The sequence below is a fragment of the Protomyctophum bolini genome (assembly GCF_963924005.1).
Source record: "Protomyctophum bolini genome assembly, chromosome: 8".
NCBI classification, from domain to species: domain Eukaryota; kingdom Metazoa; phylum Chordata; class Actinopteri; order Myctophiformes; family Myctophidae; genus Protomyctophum; species Protomyctophum bolini.
In genome coordinates, this window is record NC_137869.1 from 3,069,984 (window position 1) to 3,088,493 (window position 18,510).

The 18,510-nt window shown below is 46.7% G+C and overlaps 2 protein-coding genes across 2 annotated transcripts; one reads left to right on the forward strand and one right to left on the reverse strand.

Annotated features, from left to right (window-relative positions):
- Positions 1–396: 396 nt before the first annotated feature.
- On the forward strand, positions 397–13,404 carry LOC308319549 (chymotrypsin-like elastase family member 3B; the record flags this gene model as incomplete). The annotated part of the gene is made up of 8 exons (XM_080769653.1): positions 397–445; positions 2,640–2,728; positions 3,624–3,721; positions 5,485–5,610; positions 6,728–6,864; positions 11,147–11,289; positions 12,876–13,028; positions 13,387–13,404. 8 exons carry the CDS (start codon positions 397–399, stop codon positions 13,402–13,404), a joined length of 813 nt encoding a protein of 270 aa, XP_080625779.1.
- A 2,855-nt stretch (positions 13,405–16,259) lies between these two features.
- Positions 16,260–17,873, reverse strand: LOC308319550 (T-complex protein 1 subunit gamma-like; the record flags this gene model as incomplete). Its single annotated transcript, XM_080769654.1, has 1 exon — positions 16,260–17,873. The coding sequence occupies one exon, from the start codon at positions 17,871–17,873 to the stop codon at positions 16,260–16,262; it is 1,614 nt and encodes a 537-aa protein (XP_080625780.1).
- Positions 17,874–18,510: the final 637 nt, after the last annotated feature.

The window sequence follows — 18,510 nt, forward strand, 5'->3', positions numbered from 1 at the left end:
ATGTTGTCAGTTATAGATAACCTTCGGTCTGTGCTCTGAGGGTGAAAGAGGGTCTTGGTCTGGGGGTATAACTAGTAGAGTTTGAACTGTGTGACAGACAGACAGACAGACAGACAGAGGGTCTTGGTCTGGGGGTATAACTAGTAGAGTTTGAACTGTGTGACAGACAGACAGACAGACAGACAGACAGACAGACAGACAGACAGACAGACAGACAGACAGACAGACAGACAGAGGGTCTTGGTCTGGGGGTATAACTAGAGAGGTTGAACTGTGTGACAGACAGACAGACAGACAGACAGACAGACAGACAGACAGAGGGTCTTGGTCTGGGGGTATAACTAGAGAGTTTGAACGGTGTGACGGACTAGACTAGACTAGACTGACTGATCGACCATGGTGCTGCTACAGGGACTGGCTTCAGTGCTGCTTCTGGTGGCATACGGTGGGTAAGCAGGCCTCCGTTTATCCACTGACTGACATGGTACTGAGAAAGTAGTGGAATTTGTATTGATTAATTAAAAGGTATAGGGTAAGGGTAAGTGATCTTTTTTGGTTAATTAAAGGAATAGGGGTAAGTGATCTTTTTTGGTTAATTAAAGCACTATATTCTGATAAACCATTGCTAGCGGTGTGTATAGTGTTTGTTCAGTAAGAGATAACAGGAGTCTGTCTCTCTCGAGCTCTGAAATGCATTTTTTCAGGTGGGTGACAAATTATCAGCCAATCAGGGGGAGAGTATGGCTATTCAATAAATAGCTGCTCTCCCCCTGATTGGCTGATAAGTATCAGCTTCAAATATCAGCTTCATTTCTATAGTGTGCAGCTCTAATAAATTGTGTCTGCTCATACCGGTATATTACTTGAATTACAATTACACTTTCTGTAACTGTAATTGTTTAATCTGTATCCTCTCTAAACTGGATCAAATTGGTATCCTGACTTGGAAATGCATTTTATGTTTAAATGATTATTACTATCAGAATATAGAGCTATTTAACACTCATTCTAACCAAAGAAAATCACTTACTCTACCTTTAATGAGCCTGTAGCCTACAGTACATGTTTAGTGTACTACTAGTTTGTTATTCTTAATTATTTTAAGAATGATGTTATTGTTATTATTGCTGAAGCAATGTCGATGAACTGAAACCAAATACTTTTTTTTTTTTTTTTTTACTGTCGTGTAGTTGCCATGCATGTACACGATATAAATATTGAATCTTGAATCAAACCTAATGATACATAACGGTATTAACCCATTCTGACCGGGAACCCATTTTGGTGTTATAGCATCATGTTATGCTTTAGCTATTGAAAAATAGCAGATCTACAAGCTCGTAGCGCGCCACCGAGTGGCGCGCTATGAGCTTGTAGGTCTGCAATTTTTGAAAAATCGAAGAGCGACTGACATTTTTAGAATCTGATCTCAGGTCAGAATGGGTTCATCAGACCAGTTGTGTGTCCAGTTGAAACCTCGTATGAATCTGATCTCAGGTCAGAATGGGTTAACATAAAGCATTGCGTTAGTATAGAAGGTATGCGCGTGACATCATCATCATACCCGGAAGTTCTGCGGGAACGCCTAATGGGTGGCAAACAATAAGCGCACATTTAACCCATTCTGACCTGAGATCAGATTCAGACGAGGTTTCCACTGGACACACACTGGTCTGATTAACCCATTCTGACCTGAGATCAGATTTAAAAAAATGTCAGTCGCTCTTCGAATTTCTCAAAAATAGCAGACCTACAAGCTCGTATCGCGCCACTCGGTGGCGCGATATGAGCTTGTAGATCTGCTATTTTTCAATAGCTAAAGCATGACATGATGCTTAACACCAAAATGGGTGCCCGGTCAGAATGGGTTAACACCAAATGTTGGAGTTAATAGCACAGGAAGACTCTTCACATACTAGAGCATGTCTGAATTAAATATCAGAGCTGAATTTAACATGTAAATATGAAATATGTAGCTACTTCATAAAAAAAATTCAAACATAAGTTTAGGACCCACTTAATTGACCAGATCACCTAATTATATTTCTTTGTATCATCTATCCTTTTCTCTAATCATGTAAATAACCAACAATTCTAATCATGTTCTTTGCTTGTTTGTTTTGTTGTTTTATATACTGTTTTATATACTGCAATCATGTTTTGTTTTTTGTTTTGTTGTTTTGTTAATGTTTTATATACTGCAATCATGTTTTCTGAATATTCTATATCTCATGTACAAAGTTTCATTATAATTTATATAGGTAGAGGCCTCGTATAAGCCCCTTGGGCTTTTTGCCTCAGCCTAGCACCTTACCCTTCTCATATTTATATGTTCACTGTGTTGTTTTTTTATACTGTGCTGAATAAATAAATACAAAAAAAGAAAGAAAAGGTGTTAATGTTAGAGACCACAGAAGTGAACCTGGCCTGTTTCTCTGCAAGACATTAATTCGTCTAGTATAAGCCATGTCTCTAAAACCGGTGGGTCAAACTGAACAACCAATATGTCAATTTGAAGCTATGATTCACACTGCTTTCACATGACATGAAAAAAAACGAAAATTCTAAAAAGATCCAATGGCAGTCCCTCAGTCAAATCTGGCCACATGTACATAACTCTATGGTTTTCTCTCCTGCAGCGTGTGGGTGTGGCAGCCCTACGTTTGAGCCCGACGCCAGCAGGGTGGTGAACGGACAGGATGCCCGACCTCACAGCTGGCCTTGGCAGGTACGGTAGAGCAGGGGGGAGTCGGGGGACCTTTTTTTTATAACATGCCCACATGTTCCTCAGCCGGGCATGCCGTGCAGACAGGGTTACATTCACAGAAAACTGCCCAATGATGGAACAGCAGCATTTTCAATTAATTAACTGTTAAGTTTAATTGAAGAATTTCTCAGCGCCACCTGGTGGACACCAGTTTTGGCCCTTGTTGCCACCGAAAACCATTATAAATAAAAGAAAGAAATTGTAATTATATAATTTGTGCAAAGGCGCCATTGGCACTCTTGGACACCAGGGGGAGGCGTCCAAAGGCGTCATGTGGCACTGAGACAGTTTTTTAACACAGATTAATCGATTTTCGATATATTGTTAACATGCCTATACTGAAAACCACTGCTTATGCTCTATAGCATGTATGTCAAACTCAAGGCCCGGGGGCCAAATCAGGCCCGTGAATGAATTATCTTTGGCCCGCGGGATGATATTTAATTAGTATTAGAACTGGCCCTCTGGTATACTGCACGGACCACCATAATACTACAAGTCCCACAATGCACTGCAAGTGCATTGTCACGTATCGAGGGCCCGCAAGCGCAGGCATGCGTCTTCTCTTCACTATTGATCAGCAGTGAAAGTATATCACTTGTGGTCAACTTTCAGCTGCCCCTCTCCCCAAAAATGGCCTGTGTGTTGAAACACAGTCCGGCCCTCGACTTGTACCAATGTCTTTATTTTGGCCCTCTGTGTATTTGAGTTTGACATCCCTGCTGTAGAGTCTACAGAACATGAACATGGACCATCCATGTTCTCATCTCATGTTTGTTTGACACCTCTTTTCGGCTATTTACTTACCGCGGTAACGGAGTCAGGGTAACGGGGTGCGCTTGTTTCCTCCTCTCAGATCTCCCTGCAGGTGAAACGTGGAAGCCGCTTCAATCACATCTGTGGAGGCACTCTGATTGGTCCTCGCTGGGTCCTGACGGCGGCACACTGCATTCTGTGAGTCACACGACGTTACAGAACATTAGGACCATTCTGACCTGAGATCAGATGCTATAAATGTCTTCTACATCCTGACAGTTTACCATTCTGACCTGAGATCAGATGCTATAAATGTCTTCTACATCCTGACAGTTTTCTGAAAAAGCTATGTTTCCATGTCAGTCGTTCTTTGATTTATCAAAAATAGCTAAAGCATAACATAATGCTAACACCAAAACGGGTTAAGACCTGAGACTAGATTCTACAGTTTTCTGAAAAAAACCTGTTTCTATAATCAGTGGTGCTCAAACGATTTCATGTCAAGGACCCCTAGAATTATTATGTATTTGGCCCGCCGACCCCCATCTCAAAATATTTTGTTCCAGGGACCTCCAGAAGCAAAGATTTGAGTTAAAAAACTTTCGCTGGGAAATTAATGAATGAATGAAAAACTTTATCCCGAACGAATGATAAAATTAGACAAAAAAGACAGAAGAGTTCAAATAAGTGCAATATAGAAACAATAAAATTGTATTCCCAAAGCATAAACAACAACAAAAAAAACAAGCATCACTAGTATAATAATAAAAAATTTTTTTTAACTTTTATATGTTCGGAATATAGTTTTTCATTCATTCATTCATTTCCCAGCGAATTATGTTCAAAGATTTGCACACATTTTCGCAATTTTTGTGAAAGCTCATAGCGTGGCACTCGGTGCCGTGCTACGTATATGAGCGCTAAAGTTTAAACAGATAAAGTTGAAAATAATGGTTAAAAGCTGACAGGTGACACAGATGCATCCTCAGGTCTAAATGGGTTCAAAGTTAAAACATTAATTCTCACAGAGCTATCATTCTTTCACCCAGTGTCAATTATGTAATGTAATCCTGGGCGCTACACTCCAACCTGCCAACCTGGGGAGAGATCGACAGACTGACCTCATGCTTTCTTCTATGCATGAGGAGTCCAAGCTTCTCACCTGACAGGGGTGGACGTAGTGCTGGGAAGAAACACGTGATTCCAACCGGTTCCTTTCCCATCCATCAGGTGCCCCGGCTGGCCAGGGGGAGGCAGTCTAGAGACCAGTTCCTTTCCCCTCCATCAGGCGCCCCGGCTGGCCAGGCGGAGGCAGTATAGAGACCGGTTCCTTTCCCATCCATCAGGTGCCCCGGCTGGCCAGGGGGAGGCAGTCTAGAGACCAGTTCCTTTCCCCTCCATCAGGCGCCCCGGCTGGCCAGGGGGAGGCAGTATAGAGACCAGGATTACACAACCCATCAACCACACCCACACGCTGTAGAAGAGAAGAGAACAGATGAGAGCACAGTTTAAATGAGGGAACTGGAGTTTTGAGCCTGGAATCAGCCCAAGGTTTCACCCCAATATATTTAAGCTTATATTGTGAACCATTTCAACCAGTGGTTTTTTGATTGATTGATTGAAATATCTATTAACAGTTTTGCAGAATTACAGTACATTTCAAGCACAAACTCAATAAAAAAAGACTGTTAACTGTGAGTGGACGACGACCCCAATGAAGCATTACACTTGTTTACAACAGGGTCCACCATGTTCAATTCATCAAAACATTTAGAGACATATACAAATAGACACTTCAATATAGTAAGTGCAGTCTATAATGTCTGTCCTCTAGCTCCGCAGGAAACAAAGATATGAGGATTATATGGAACGTCTTTCTTGTTTTGCAGGGACGGAGAGGTCAAACGTGTGGTTTTGTTTTGCAGGGACGGAGAGGTCAAACGTGTGGTTTTGTTTTGCAGGGACGGAGAGGTCAAACGTGTGGTTTTGGGAGAGCACGACTTGAGCCGGCAAGAGGGAACAGAACAGAACCGGGACGTCCTGCGAACCATCATCCACTCCGACTGGGACGGCCGCGTGTCCAACGGGTGGGTGCTATCTGTTTATCTCCACATGCAATACTAGAATTAGCCCCGACACATGACTGTCATGATTATCATGACAGTCATGACGCAACTGCAGCCTGTTTTACGCAATCGCTACATTTACAGTCCAAACGTGTACAGTATATAAACATTCCGATTTCAAATATAAAGTCCTCGCCACATGTGCTGGTACAGCGATTAGCAGCATTGCTGCATCCCGCGTTGTTTAATAAAAAGCATTTTTATCCGAGCGCACCGGCTATTTTTCACTTCTTTCAAACGGGGTTCGTTTGGGAAATCCACAGTTGCACACCGGGAGCGCACTCGCCTATTGGTCTGTATTGGCAGGGCGGTCAGCGTGCCTATATCGAACCCACCGAGTGCCACAATCCTCCCGACCGATAGGGGCGCGTATAGTTGAAAGCCAATGGCAAAATAACAGCTCGGATAAAAATGCTTTTAATTAAACAACGCGGGATGCAGCAATGCTATTCGCTGTACCAGCAAATTTCTAACACCCGTGGCACATGTGTGTTGAGGACTTTATATTTGGAATCTGAATGTTTATGTACACGTTTACAATGTAAATGTAGCGATGGCGTAAAACAGGCTGCAGTTGCGCCATGACGCTCGTGAAGTACGAGCGTCATGTGAACCATGGCTATACTAGAATAGAATAGAATATATTGTTACTCCCCATGTCCCCTTTCCCCAAAAGGACCACAACGGGGGGAAAAGCCTATTAACCCATTCTGACCTGAGATCAGATTCTAAAAATGTCAGTCGTTCTTCGATTTTTCTAAAATAGCAGACCTACAAGCTCGTAGCGCGCCACTCGGTGGCGCGCTATGAGCTTGTAGATCTGCTATTTTTCAATAGCTAAAGCATAACATGATGCTAAAACAAAAATGGGTTCCCGTTCAGAATGGGTTAAACAGCTTTCTTGTGTCTGTATCCTTTTGAATTAATTTTCAATCAATCAAAGTATAAGATGTATATATATCAGTACAATGGCAGATCTCTGATCATCATCACTCTGATGATGATGATCTACTGTACGTGAGACTGAAGCTGATAATCAGGTGATAATTTATTGTTGTGATCAATAATTTCCACCCAGCAACGACCTGGCGCTGCTGAAACTGGACAAGGCTCCCGTCATGACGGACAGCGTGGGCGTGGCCTGTCTCCCAGAGGCCCACGAGATGCTGCCCCACGGGGCGGACTGCTACATCTCTGGCTGGGGCCGGCTTTACAGTATGTACAGTATATGTATGTTCCCATGGTGGGGGAGATGCTGGCCCACGGGGCAACCTCTACAGTATGTACAGTATGTATGTTCCCATGGTGGGGGAGATGCTGGCCCACAGGGCAGCCTGCTACATCTCTGGCTATAGGTTACAGTATATGTATGTTCCCATGGTGGGGGAGATGCTGGCCCACAGGGCATCCTGCTATACATCTCTGGCTATAGGTTACAGTATGTATGTTCCCATGGTGGGGGAGATGCTGGCCCACAGGGCATCCTGCTATACATCTCTGGCTATAGGTTACAGTATGTATGTTCCCATGGTGGGGGAGATGCTGGCCCACAGGGCAGACTGCTACATCTCTGGCTATAGGTTACAGTATGTATGTTCCCATGGTGGGGGAGATGCTGGCCCACGGGGCAGACTGCTATACATCTCTGGCTATAGGTTACAGTATGTATGTTCCCATGGTGGGGGAGATGCTGGCCCACGGGACAGCCTGCTACATCTCTGGCTATAGGTTACAGTATATGTATGTTCCCATGGTGGGGGAGATGCTGGCCCACAGGGCAGCCTGCTACATCTCTGGCTATAGGTTACAGTAGTATGTATGTTCCCATAGTGGGGGAGATGCTGGCCCACGGGGCAGCCTGCTACATCTCTGGCTATAGGTTACAGTATGTATGTTCCCATGGTGGGGGAGATGCTGGCCCACAGGGACAGCCTGCTACATCTCTGGCTATAGGTTACAGTATGTATGTTCCCATGGTGGGGGAGATGCTGGCCCACAGGGCAGCCTGCTATACATCTCTGGCTATAGGTTACAGTATGTATGTTCCCATGGTGGGGGAGATGCTGGCCCACAGGGCAGCCTGCTACATCTCTGGCTATAGGTTACAGTATGTATGTTCCCATAGTGGGGGAGATGCTGGCCCACAGGGCAGCCTGCTATACATCTCTGGCTATAGGTTACAGTATGTATGTTCCCATGGTGGGGGAGATGCTGGCCCACAGGGACAGCCTGCTACATCTCTGGCTATAGGTTACAGTATGTATGTTCCCATAGTGGGGAGATGCTGGCCCACAGGGACAGCCTGCTACATCTCTGGCTATAGGTTACAGTATGTATGTTCCCATAGTGGGGAGATGCTGGCCCACAGGGGCAGCCTGCTACATCTCTGGCTATAGGTTACAGTATGTATGTTCCCATGGTGGGGGAGATGCTGGCCCACAGGGACAGCCTGCTACATCTCTGGCTATAGGTTACAGTATGTATGTTCCCATGGTGGGGGAGATGCTGGCCCACAGGGACAGCCTGCTACATCTCTGGCTATAGGTTACAGTATGTATGTTCCCATGGTGGGGGAGATGCTGGCCCACAGGGACAGCCTGCTACATCTCTGGCTATAGGTTACAGTATGTATGTTCCCATGGTGGGGGAGATGCTGGCCCACAGGGCAGCCTGCTATACATCTCTGGCTATAGGTTACAGTATGTATGTTCCCATGGTGGGGGAGATGCTGGCCCACAGGGCAGCCTGCTACATCTCTGGCTATAGGTTACAGTATGTATGTTCCCATAGTGGGGGAGATGCTGGCCCACAGGGCAGCCTGCTATACATCTCTGGCTATAGGTTACAGTATGTATGTTCCCATGGTGGGGGAGATGCTGGCCCACAGGGCAGCCTGCTATACATCTCTGGCTATAGGTTACAGTATGTATGTTCCCATGGTGGGGGAGATGCTGGCCCACGGGGCAGCCTGCTACATCTCTGGCTATAGGTTACAGTATATGTATGTTCCCATGGTGGGGGAGATGCTGGCCCACAGGGCAGCCTGCTATACATCTCTGGCTATAGGTTACAGTATGTATGTTCCCATGGTGGGGGAGATGCTGGCCCACAGGGCAGCCTGCTATACATCTCTGGCTATAGGTTACAGTATGTATGTTCCCATAGTGGGGGAGATGCTGGCCCACGGGGCAGCCTGCTACATCTCTGGCTATAGGTTACAGTATGTTCCCATAGTGGGGAGATGCTGGCCCACAGGGCAGCCTGCTACATCTCTGGCTATAGGTTACAGTATGTATGTTCCCATGGTGGGGGAGATGCTGGACCACGGGGCAGACTGCTATACATCTCTGGCTATAGGTTACAGTATGTATGTTCCCATGGTGGGGGAGATGCTGGACCACGGGGCAGACTGCTATACATCTCTGGCTATAGGTTACAGTATGTATGTTCCCATGGTGGGGGAGATGCTGGACCATGGGGCAGCCTGCTATACATCTCTGGCTATAGGTTACAGTATGTATGTTCCCATGGTGGGGGAGATGCTGGCCCACAGGGCAGCCTGCTATACATCTCTGGCTATAGGTTACAGTATGTATGTTCCCATGGTGGGGGAGATGCTGACCCACAGGACAGACTGCTACATCTCTGGCTATAGGTTACAGTATGTATGTTCCCATAGTGGGGGAGATGCTGGCCCACAGGGCAGCCTGCTACATCTCTGGCTATAGGTTACAGTATGTATGTTCCCATAGTGGGGAGATGCTGGCCCACAGGGCAGACTGCTACACATCTCTGGCTATAGGTTACAGTATGTATGTTCCCATAGTGGGGGAGATGCTGGCCCACAGGGCAGACTGCTACATCTCTGGCTATAGGTTACAGTATGTGTATGTTCCCATGGTGGGGGAGATGCTGGCCCACGGGACAGACTGCTACATCTCTGGCTGGGTTACAGTATGTAAAGTATGTTCCCATAGTGGGGAGATGCTGGCCCACAGGGCAGCCTGCTACATCTCTGGCTATAGGTTACAGTATGTATGTTCCCATGGTGGGGGAGATGCTGGCCCACAGGGCAGCCTGCTATACATCTCTGGCTATAGGTTACAGTATGTATGTTCCCATAGTGGGGGAGATGCTGGCCCACGGGGCAGCCTGCTACATCTCTGGCTATAGGTTACAGTATGTTCCCATAGTGGGGAGATGCTGGCCCACAGGGCAGCCTGCTACATCTCTGGCTATAGGTTACAGTATGTATGTTCCCATGGTGGGGGAGATGCTGGACCACGGGGCAGACTGCTATACATCTCTGGCTATAGGTTACAGTATGTATGTTCCCATGGTGGGGGAGATGCTGGACCACGGGGCAGACTGCTATACATCTCTGGCTATAGGTTACAGTATGTATGTTCCCATGGTGGGGGAGATGCTGGACCATGGGGCAGCCTGCTATACATCTCTGGCTATAGGTTACAGTATGTATGTTCCCATGGTGGGGGAGATGCTGGCCCACAGGGCAGCCTGCTATACATCTCTGGCTATAGGTTACAGTATGTATGTTCCCATGGTGGGGGAGATGCTGACCCACAGGACAGACTGCTACATCTCTGGCTATAGGTTACAGTATGTATGTTCCCATAGTGGGGGAGATGCTGGCCCACAGGGCAGCCTGCTACATCTCTGGCTATAGGTTACAGTATGTATGTTCCCATAGTGGGGAGATGCTGGCCCACAGGGCAGACTGCTACACATCTCTGGCTATAGGTTACAGTATGTATGTTCCCATAGTGGGGGAGATGCTGGCCCACAGGGCAGACTGCTACATCTCTGGCTATAGGTTACAGTATGTGTATGTTCCCATGGTGGGGGAGATGCTGGCCCACGGGACAGACTGCTACATCTCTGGCTGGGTTACAGTATGTAAAGTATGTTCCCATAGTGGGGAGATGCTGGCCCACAGGGCAGCCTGCTACATCTCTGGCTATAGGTTACAGTATATGTATGTTCCCATGGTGGGGGAGATGCTGCTACTGTACATCTCTGGGTGGGGCTGGCTTTACAGTAATGTGTCGTTCTTTTGTGACAGAGCCATTGGATGTAACATCATGGTCATTTGAATGTGCCATTAGCAGGCCGTACTGTTTTTGTTTTTTTGGGGGGGGTTTTAGCTGCTTGTAAAGCGGCTGGACAACATGTTGATCTGCCTCTACTAGAGACCGTATAGTACAGACTTTTTCCATCATTGGCTGCCTCTCTAAGCCAATGGGAGACTTATCCATGAAATGGAAGGAGGTACAGTACTTTTATTAAAAGATCAATAGATCTTCATGGGGTCAGTGTCACTGACTCCATGGTGGAATAACATCAGGTGATGTGATGTCTGCTAGTTGGGGCGGGTCAAATAGAATGCACAAACTGAACTGTAACCCGCGGGTTGTATTTCCCCCCAGATTAGCATCACTAATGCCTGCGTGTTCGTGTCCCCCTCCCCCCCATGCAGCCAACGGGCCGCTCCCAGACGTCCTGCAGCAGGCGCTGCTCCCCCTGGTGGAACACGGGGTGTGCAGCAGCTCAGAGTGGTGGGGGGACGCCGTCAAGACCTCCATGACCTGCGCTGGGGGCGCCGCCCTGGCAGGCTGCCAAGTACGGAGCTTCTCAATTTACAATTCAGGCATTTTAGCAGACGCTCTGAATCCAGAGCGATTTACATTTATATTCAACCCATTCTGACCTGAGATCAGATTCTAAAAATGTCTTCTACATCCTGACAGTTTTCTGAAAAAGCTATGTTTCTATGTCAGTCGTTCTTCGATTTTTCTAAAAATACCAGATCTACAAGCTCGTAGATGCTACGAGCTTGTAGATCTGCTATTTTTCAATAGCTAAAGCATAACATAATGCTAACACCAAAAGGGGTTCCCGCCCCAAAAATGGGTTTTAAAGGAGCATTCAGTGATTTGGGTGATTTGGAAAACCCCCTGATCTTCCGCGGTAACAAGATGTGCACCATGTACGCACTACAGCCAACGCACACCATGAAGGCCCGCTACGGGGTTTTTTTGACCCCCAGGGGTTAACTGGGGACAGGTGAGGAACTCCTTATATGGTCAGAACACTCTATAGTAGAGAGGATTAACACAACAAAACAAAAAAAATAAGTGATATTTGAAATAAGTGAAATCACTGAATATACCTTTAAGCAAGAACAAAAAGCATGGCAATACATCACATACGTTATCATGAATCATACGTATATAAGCTAAGAACGTAACAGTGGAATATCTATGTAATGAACCTATGCAGTATGATATGAAACTATATAGTGCTATGTCTATTGTCTACATAAAATGCTACAAGTCTACATAAAAATACCATTTAAGTTACATAAGCTGAGCCTTTGCATACGCCTGTATTTGTAAGGTCATCAGGGATATACTGTAGGTAAGTGCTACGGGCCATGATGGAACAGCCTGCCGAGGGATCTGTACGGTTCTCTGAATCTGTGGACATTTTTAAACCAAATCTTAAAACACACCTTTTTTTTAGCATTGCTTTTACCTCCTAGATCGTTACATGACCTTTTCCTGTTTTAATCGCTCCTTTTGTTTTTGTGAAGAGGTGGGTTTTCAGACTACGGCAGAAGGTTGGGAGTGAGGCTGCAGTTCTGACTGCGATGGGAAGTGCATTCCATAACGGGAAGATGGACAGAAGTTAGACTGATTATTTAATTATGAAGTGTTTAGGACAGCCCAGTTTGTTTCTAGACCCTGGAGTTAGAAGACAATCCCAGCTCTTCCAGTAGGTACATGTGTCTCCTGTCACAGGCCTAATGGTGTATTTTATTATTTTTTTATTATTATGCTGTATATTATGTAATCTGCCTCGTAAAGGATCTGGAGTGTCAGTTTGGTATTCACCTGATCATTGTTTGCAAACCGTCATGTGGGTTTATTGTAATTGTTTATGTAAACTGTAAAAAGTGTCCTGTAAGTCCATATGGGCTGGGCTTCTTCGGGAAGCATGACACTAAAATAAAGAATCAATCAATCAAAGTCCATAGTTTTGGAGCCAGAAGGGAGCCTTCTGGCTCCAAAACTGTGGAATGCACTTCCCGTTGCAGTCAGAACTGCAGCATCACTCCCAATCTTCCGCCGTAGTCAGGGGGTCCTCTGAACTGACCTGTCTGTGTGTCCATGTCTGTGTGTCCGTCCCTCTGTCCTCTGTCTCAGGGGGACTCCGGGGGTCCTCTGAACTGTAAGGGACAGGACGGCCGGTGGTACGTCCAGGGGACGACCAGCTTCGTGTCCAAAGAGAACTGCAACAAAGAGAAGAGGCCGACCGTCTTCACCCGCGTCTCCGCCTTCAGCGGCTGGCTCAGCGACGTAAGACCGCCTGACCTGTTGACAGACAGACGTGACTGATTAACCCATTCTGACCTGAGATCAGATTCTATTAAAAATGTCTTCTACACACGCTGACAGTTTTCTGAAAAAAAGCTATGTTTCTGACCTGAGATCAGATTCTAAAAAGCTATGTTTCTGTGTCAGTGGTTCTTCGATTTTTCAAAAAAATAGCAGACCTACAAGCTCGTAGCGCGCCACTCGGTGGCGCGCTATGAGCTTGTAGATCTGCTATTTTTTAAATAGCTAAAGCATAACATAATGCTAACACCAAAATGGGTTAATGAGTGAATACTGTAATTTATGTACTAAAAACATTCTTGTCATTTAATCTCCTCAGATCATGCTGCGTTACTAAAGGATCTACTGGATGTCTGCAGATGGTTTATTACTGTACTCAGTGTACTGTATGTCATTAATAAACACCATTTATTAATATTATGTCTGGTCTCAGAGAAAGCATTCCCTGATGATATGTTTGTAAACATAAATTCTAAATGGCTATCATATACTGCTTGGGCAATTATTACACTTCTTAGTTCGGCCACTGTGTGTCACTGTTGCACTGTAAGTGAATGTTATAGGCCTATATTACTGTGACAGACAGACAGTTTTACCATGCTGTCTTAATCACACAATGTGTGCATATTGTTAGTAAACATTACGGTATTTCTGGGTAGAATAACTTGACTGTTTTCACAATATAAATATAAAAAGAGTGTCCAGAACATTAGCTATGTATAGGCTTACAATATCCACAGGTTTGTGGATATTTAGAACAACACTAATACAAGTTGTAATGATCACTAACAATATCACAGTGTCACAAAGTGGGTTCATGAAATAATAATAATAATAATAATATCTCAAACTTAAACACTGCTCCAATGCCAGTGCTGCAGGCATTAGGCCTACCTCTGGAAATGATACACATTTGGTTGTGATGATTTCACAATAAATATGATTTAGTGCAGTTGTACCCAAAGTGTGGTCCGGGGACCCCCAGGGGTCCTTGAGGGAGTTCCAGGGGGTCCCCATAGCTAAATGATAGTTTGGAACCAAATGGACCCTTTATGGGTCTGTAACTCAGAGTGTACAAATGGAACCAATCGGACCCGTTAAATTAACATTGATTTTATAATATAAATTGGGGTGTGTGTAGACTAAGATTTTTGTTCTTGTTTTTGCAACTGTTTTTCTTTATTTAAAAGTATTACTTTGCATTGACAAATTGAACATGTGTGTGCTATATTTAGTTTTCAAAAATAAATTGGTGAAACTGAGGCACTGTCTCTTGTCCTTTTCTTTCTCTTTAAAGTTATTTGGCGAGTGCTGTCATGTGTGTTTTTAAAAGTATATCGGGTTGAGTATCAAAGAACTTTTACTCCGGGGAAGATAAAATCAAAAGTATAATGGGTTTGGTATCAAAGTTCCATATATATATGTATATATATATATATATATATACACACACATGTATGTACAGTATATAGACCTATATATACACCGTAACACCGCATATCTGAGATGAGCCCCGAGATTTTTAGGCTATGAAAAGTGTGCCCTGGGACAAAAAGGGTTGGGAAACACTGGTCTATGGTGTGGCATACAAAAATGGCCATAACTTTTTTTTTCCCCCGCGATATCTCCGGCAGAGCAGACCTCTCATTATGTGGACCTTAATTAATGACCAAGTGTATAGAAAAAAAAACACACAAATAAAAGGTATGTCAAGACATCACAGGTTAATCTCTATTCCTTGAGCTTTTGGGCATGTGGCTCCCCGTCTAAAGATTTAAGATTCCTTAAACTGATTCATATCTCACCATTTGAGATACAGGGCATCTTTGTATGTGGAATAAAAAATGAAATGAAAAGCACATCACATGCAAAAGCAGAGATGTTTCCGTGGCTAACAAGGTGGGGAGGACACTTCTTTATAACCGGCCCACGTGTGCGTTCCTCTGCCACGCGTGAAAACCGCCCAATGATGAATTTTCAGAGATTAACTATTAATTCATTAACATTAGTTTCTAGTAATACAAATGTTGTATGTTTGTGTCAACAAAAATCACACCCGTGTGAAGTTCAAAACACACTCACCACAGCCAGGTACAGTACAGTAGAGCCCCCCTCAGTTCCTCTCATTTTGTCAAACAAAAAATCACACTTGTGTGAAGTGAGGGGCACTGCCAAATTGAGTTATTGACAATTCCCCCCCCGTGCGCTGTGGTCTCTGTCATGGTCATGTGGGGGTCCCCGTCAGGGGTTCCAGGGGGTCCCCATTTGTACACTCTTATGGGGATCCACTGAGGGGTCCGTGAAATAAAACACTGGTGTGGACACTTTTTTTATACTTGTGATAACATAAAAGCTACAGAATTTAAAGGAAATACCAAAGGATGAAATAAAAAAGGTGACTTGACTCAGTTGTCTAGGTCCACTCATTAAAAATGGAGTGCCGTGAGGCATTTTTTACCCACTAAAATATGGTGTTGTGATTAAAACTAGAAGGAAGATTTTTTTTTTAATTGTTTCATAAAAGTGTACTTAGTGTTAAAATATATTTTTATGTGGCCACAGTTCACAGTATACCTGGTTTTCACCTTAAGCCACGCCCACAGCTGTTATATGATTATGAGGGAGGGGTTAGGGGAGGGGATGGTTTTAGTGTGTCACTAAAGTGGTGTATTTCGATTGGGCCTCTTGACTCAAAGGCTTTCAGCTTTCAGGAAGTCATTTAATATAATATATATTTGAATATTATAACCACACGTGGGGGGTCTATTAAGAGTAATGTTAACTCCATATAGACACACACAAAAACCATGGCACTCCATTTCTAAAGCATTCTTCAATTCAGTGTTCATTCACCTCTACGTTGTGTGCTGACAGAGTTCAACACCCCATCATCAGTCTGTTGCAGTTTGTTTCAACGTCTCTACCCACCAGACAGTGGCCTTGTGGTTAGAGTGTCCGCCCTGAGACTGGGAGGTCGGGGTTCGATCCCCGGCCAGGTCATACCAAAGACTGTAAAAATGGGACCCAATGCCTCCCTGCTTGGCACTCAGCATCAAAGGGGTTGAATTGGGGGGTCAAATCAACTGATGGTTCCCGAGCGCGGCACGGCTGCAGCTCAGCGCTCCAAGAGAGATGGGTCAAATGCGGAGAACAAATGTCACGGCGGTAACGTGTGTGACTAAACGCGTCTCTCTACTCCGCTGCTCCTTGTCCTCCACTCGGCTCCTCCTTCTTCTTCTTCAGGATGTCGTCGATGCGCAGCAGCAGGATGGCCGTGTCCAGGGCCGTCTTGTAGGTCTGGGCCTTGACGGTCAGCGGCTCCAGGATGCCCAGCTCGCTCATGTCGGTGAGCGCGCCCGTGTCTCCGTTGACGCCCCAGGCGGAGGAGCCCTCCTCGGCGTGCTTGGCCCGGAGCGCCGTGAGCACGCGGATGACGGAGGCGCCGCAGTTCTGGATGAGCGTCCGCGGGATGACCTCCAGCGCCTGGGCCACGGCGCGGTACGGCCACTGCTCCAGGCCCTCCATGGCCCGCGAGCGCTCCATGAGGCGCCGCGACACGGCCATCTCCACGGCGCCGCCGCCCGGCAGCAGGTAAGGCTCCAGCAGGACGTTGCGGCACACCAGCATGGCGTCGTGCAGGTTGCGCTCCACCTCGGCCAGCACGTCCTTGGAGGCGCCGCGCAGCAGGATGGTGCAGGCCTTGGGCTCGCGGCACTCGGTGACGAAGGCGAAGTACTCGTCGCCGAACTTCTTCACCTCGAAGAGGCCGGCGCCCGTGCCCACGTCCTCCTCGCGCAGCTCGTCGGTGCGGTTGGCGATGCGGGCGCCGCAGGCGCGCGCGATGCGGTTGTTGTCCGTCTTGCGCACGCGGCGGATGGCCGTGACGTTGGCCTTCACCAGGTAGTGCAGCGCCAGGTCCGAGATGCCCTTCTCCGTGAAGACCAGGTCGGGCTTCAGGCGGACGATGTCCTTGCACATCTGCTGGATGTACTCCTCCTCGATCTGGAGGATCCGGGCGAAGTCCTCCTCGCGGGTGATCTCGATGTCCGTCTGGCTCTCGCCCTTCTTGTACTCCAGGGAGCAGTCGAGCAGCAGGATGCGGGGGTTCCGGATGGTGCGTCTCATGCTGGCGTGCGTCACGTCCTTGTTGACCATGACCCCCCGCAGGACGCAGGACTCCTCCATGATGCCGCCGGGCACCTTCTCCACCTTGGCGTAGTTCTTGATGTCGATCTCCTTGTGTCCGTTCTCCTCCATCTCCACCGTCCTCACGGCCTCCAGGGCGATGTTGCAGGCCAGCTCGGACCAGCGGTTCAGCGCCTTGGTGTTGACGGCCGAGTTGACGATCTTCAGCATCATGGCGCGGTCGCTGGGGTCCACGGGCACGGCGATCTCCTTGAGCACGACCAGGATGTCGTCCAGCGCCTGGCGGTAGGCGGTGATGATGACGCGCGGGTGCATCCTCTGCTGCAGGAACTGCTCGGCGGCGGACATCATCTCGCCGGCCAGGATGATGACGGAGGTGGTGCCGTCGCCCACCTCCTCGTCCTGCGTGCGGCTGATCTCGATCAGGCACTTGGCGGCCGGGTGCTGCACCTCGATCTCCCGGAGGATGGCGTTGCCGTCGTTGGTCATCACGATGCCCCCCATGGGGTCCAGCAGCATCTTCAGCATGGCGCGGGGCCCCAGGCACGTGCGGATGACGTCGGCGATGTTCTTGGCCGCCGCGATGTTCCCCGCCTGGACCTTCCTGACGGGCTCCCTCTTCATGTTCTGGTTCATCACCACGACCGGTCGTCCCATCATTTTGACAGCTTGAGAGATATCTTATGTTTTTTTAATGCAGAATTATACAGGAGATCTCTATGTTAGAATACAGTATAGCTGATAAAGATGTGACCGTTTAACGGGCCAGCCTCGTCTTTCATACTCCTCGTTTTCTAGCACTCTGACGCATCATGAAGAACTCTGATGACGTCACCCACCCCGAATCCCTGTGATTGGCTGAGTTGGATTCAGCCTTTTCAGCCAATGAATGAGCCTGTAACGTGGATCTCTCTCTCTCTCTCCCTCTACCCCCCCCCCCCCGACACGGTGGAGGCAGATGGCTGCCCACCCTAGAGTCGGGTTCTGCCTGACATTCCTTCCTAAAGGGGAGTTTTTCGTTACCATTGTCGCAATATTGCTTAATGCTCTGGGTGGATCTTTGTTGGTTGTAAAGTGTCTTGAGACAACTTGTTGTGATTTGACACTATAATAAAATTGAATTGAATTGAATTGAGTGGAACCATACATTAGACTGCAAGTCAGGACCAATTATCTCATCGTTACAAAACACAATATGAAATATGAAAATCACACCCGTGTGAAGTGAGGGGCGCTCTTATATATACACACAGTATATATCCTATGATAATAGGGGGTTAGGGGAGGGTATGATTTT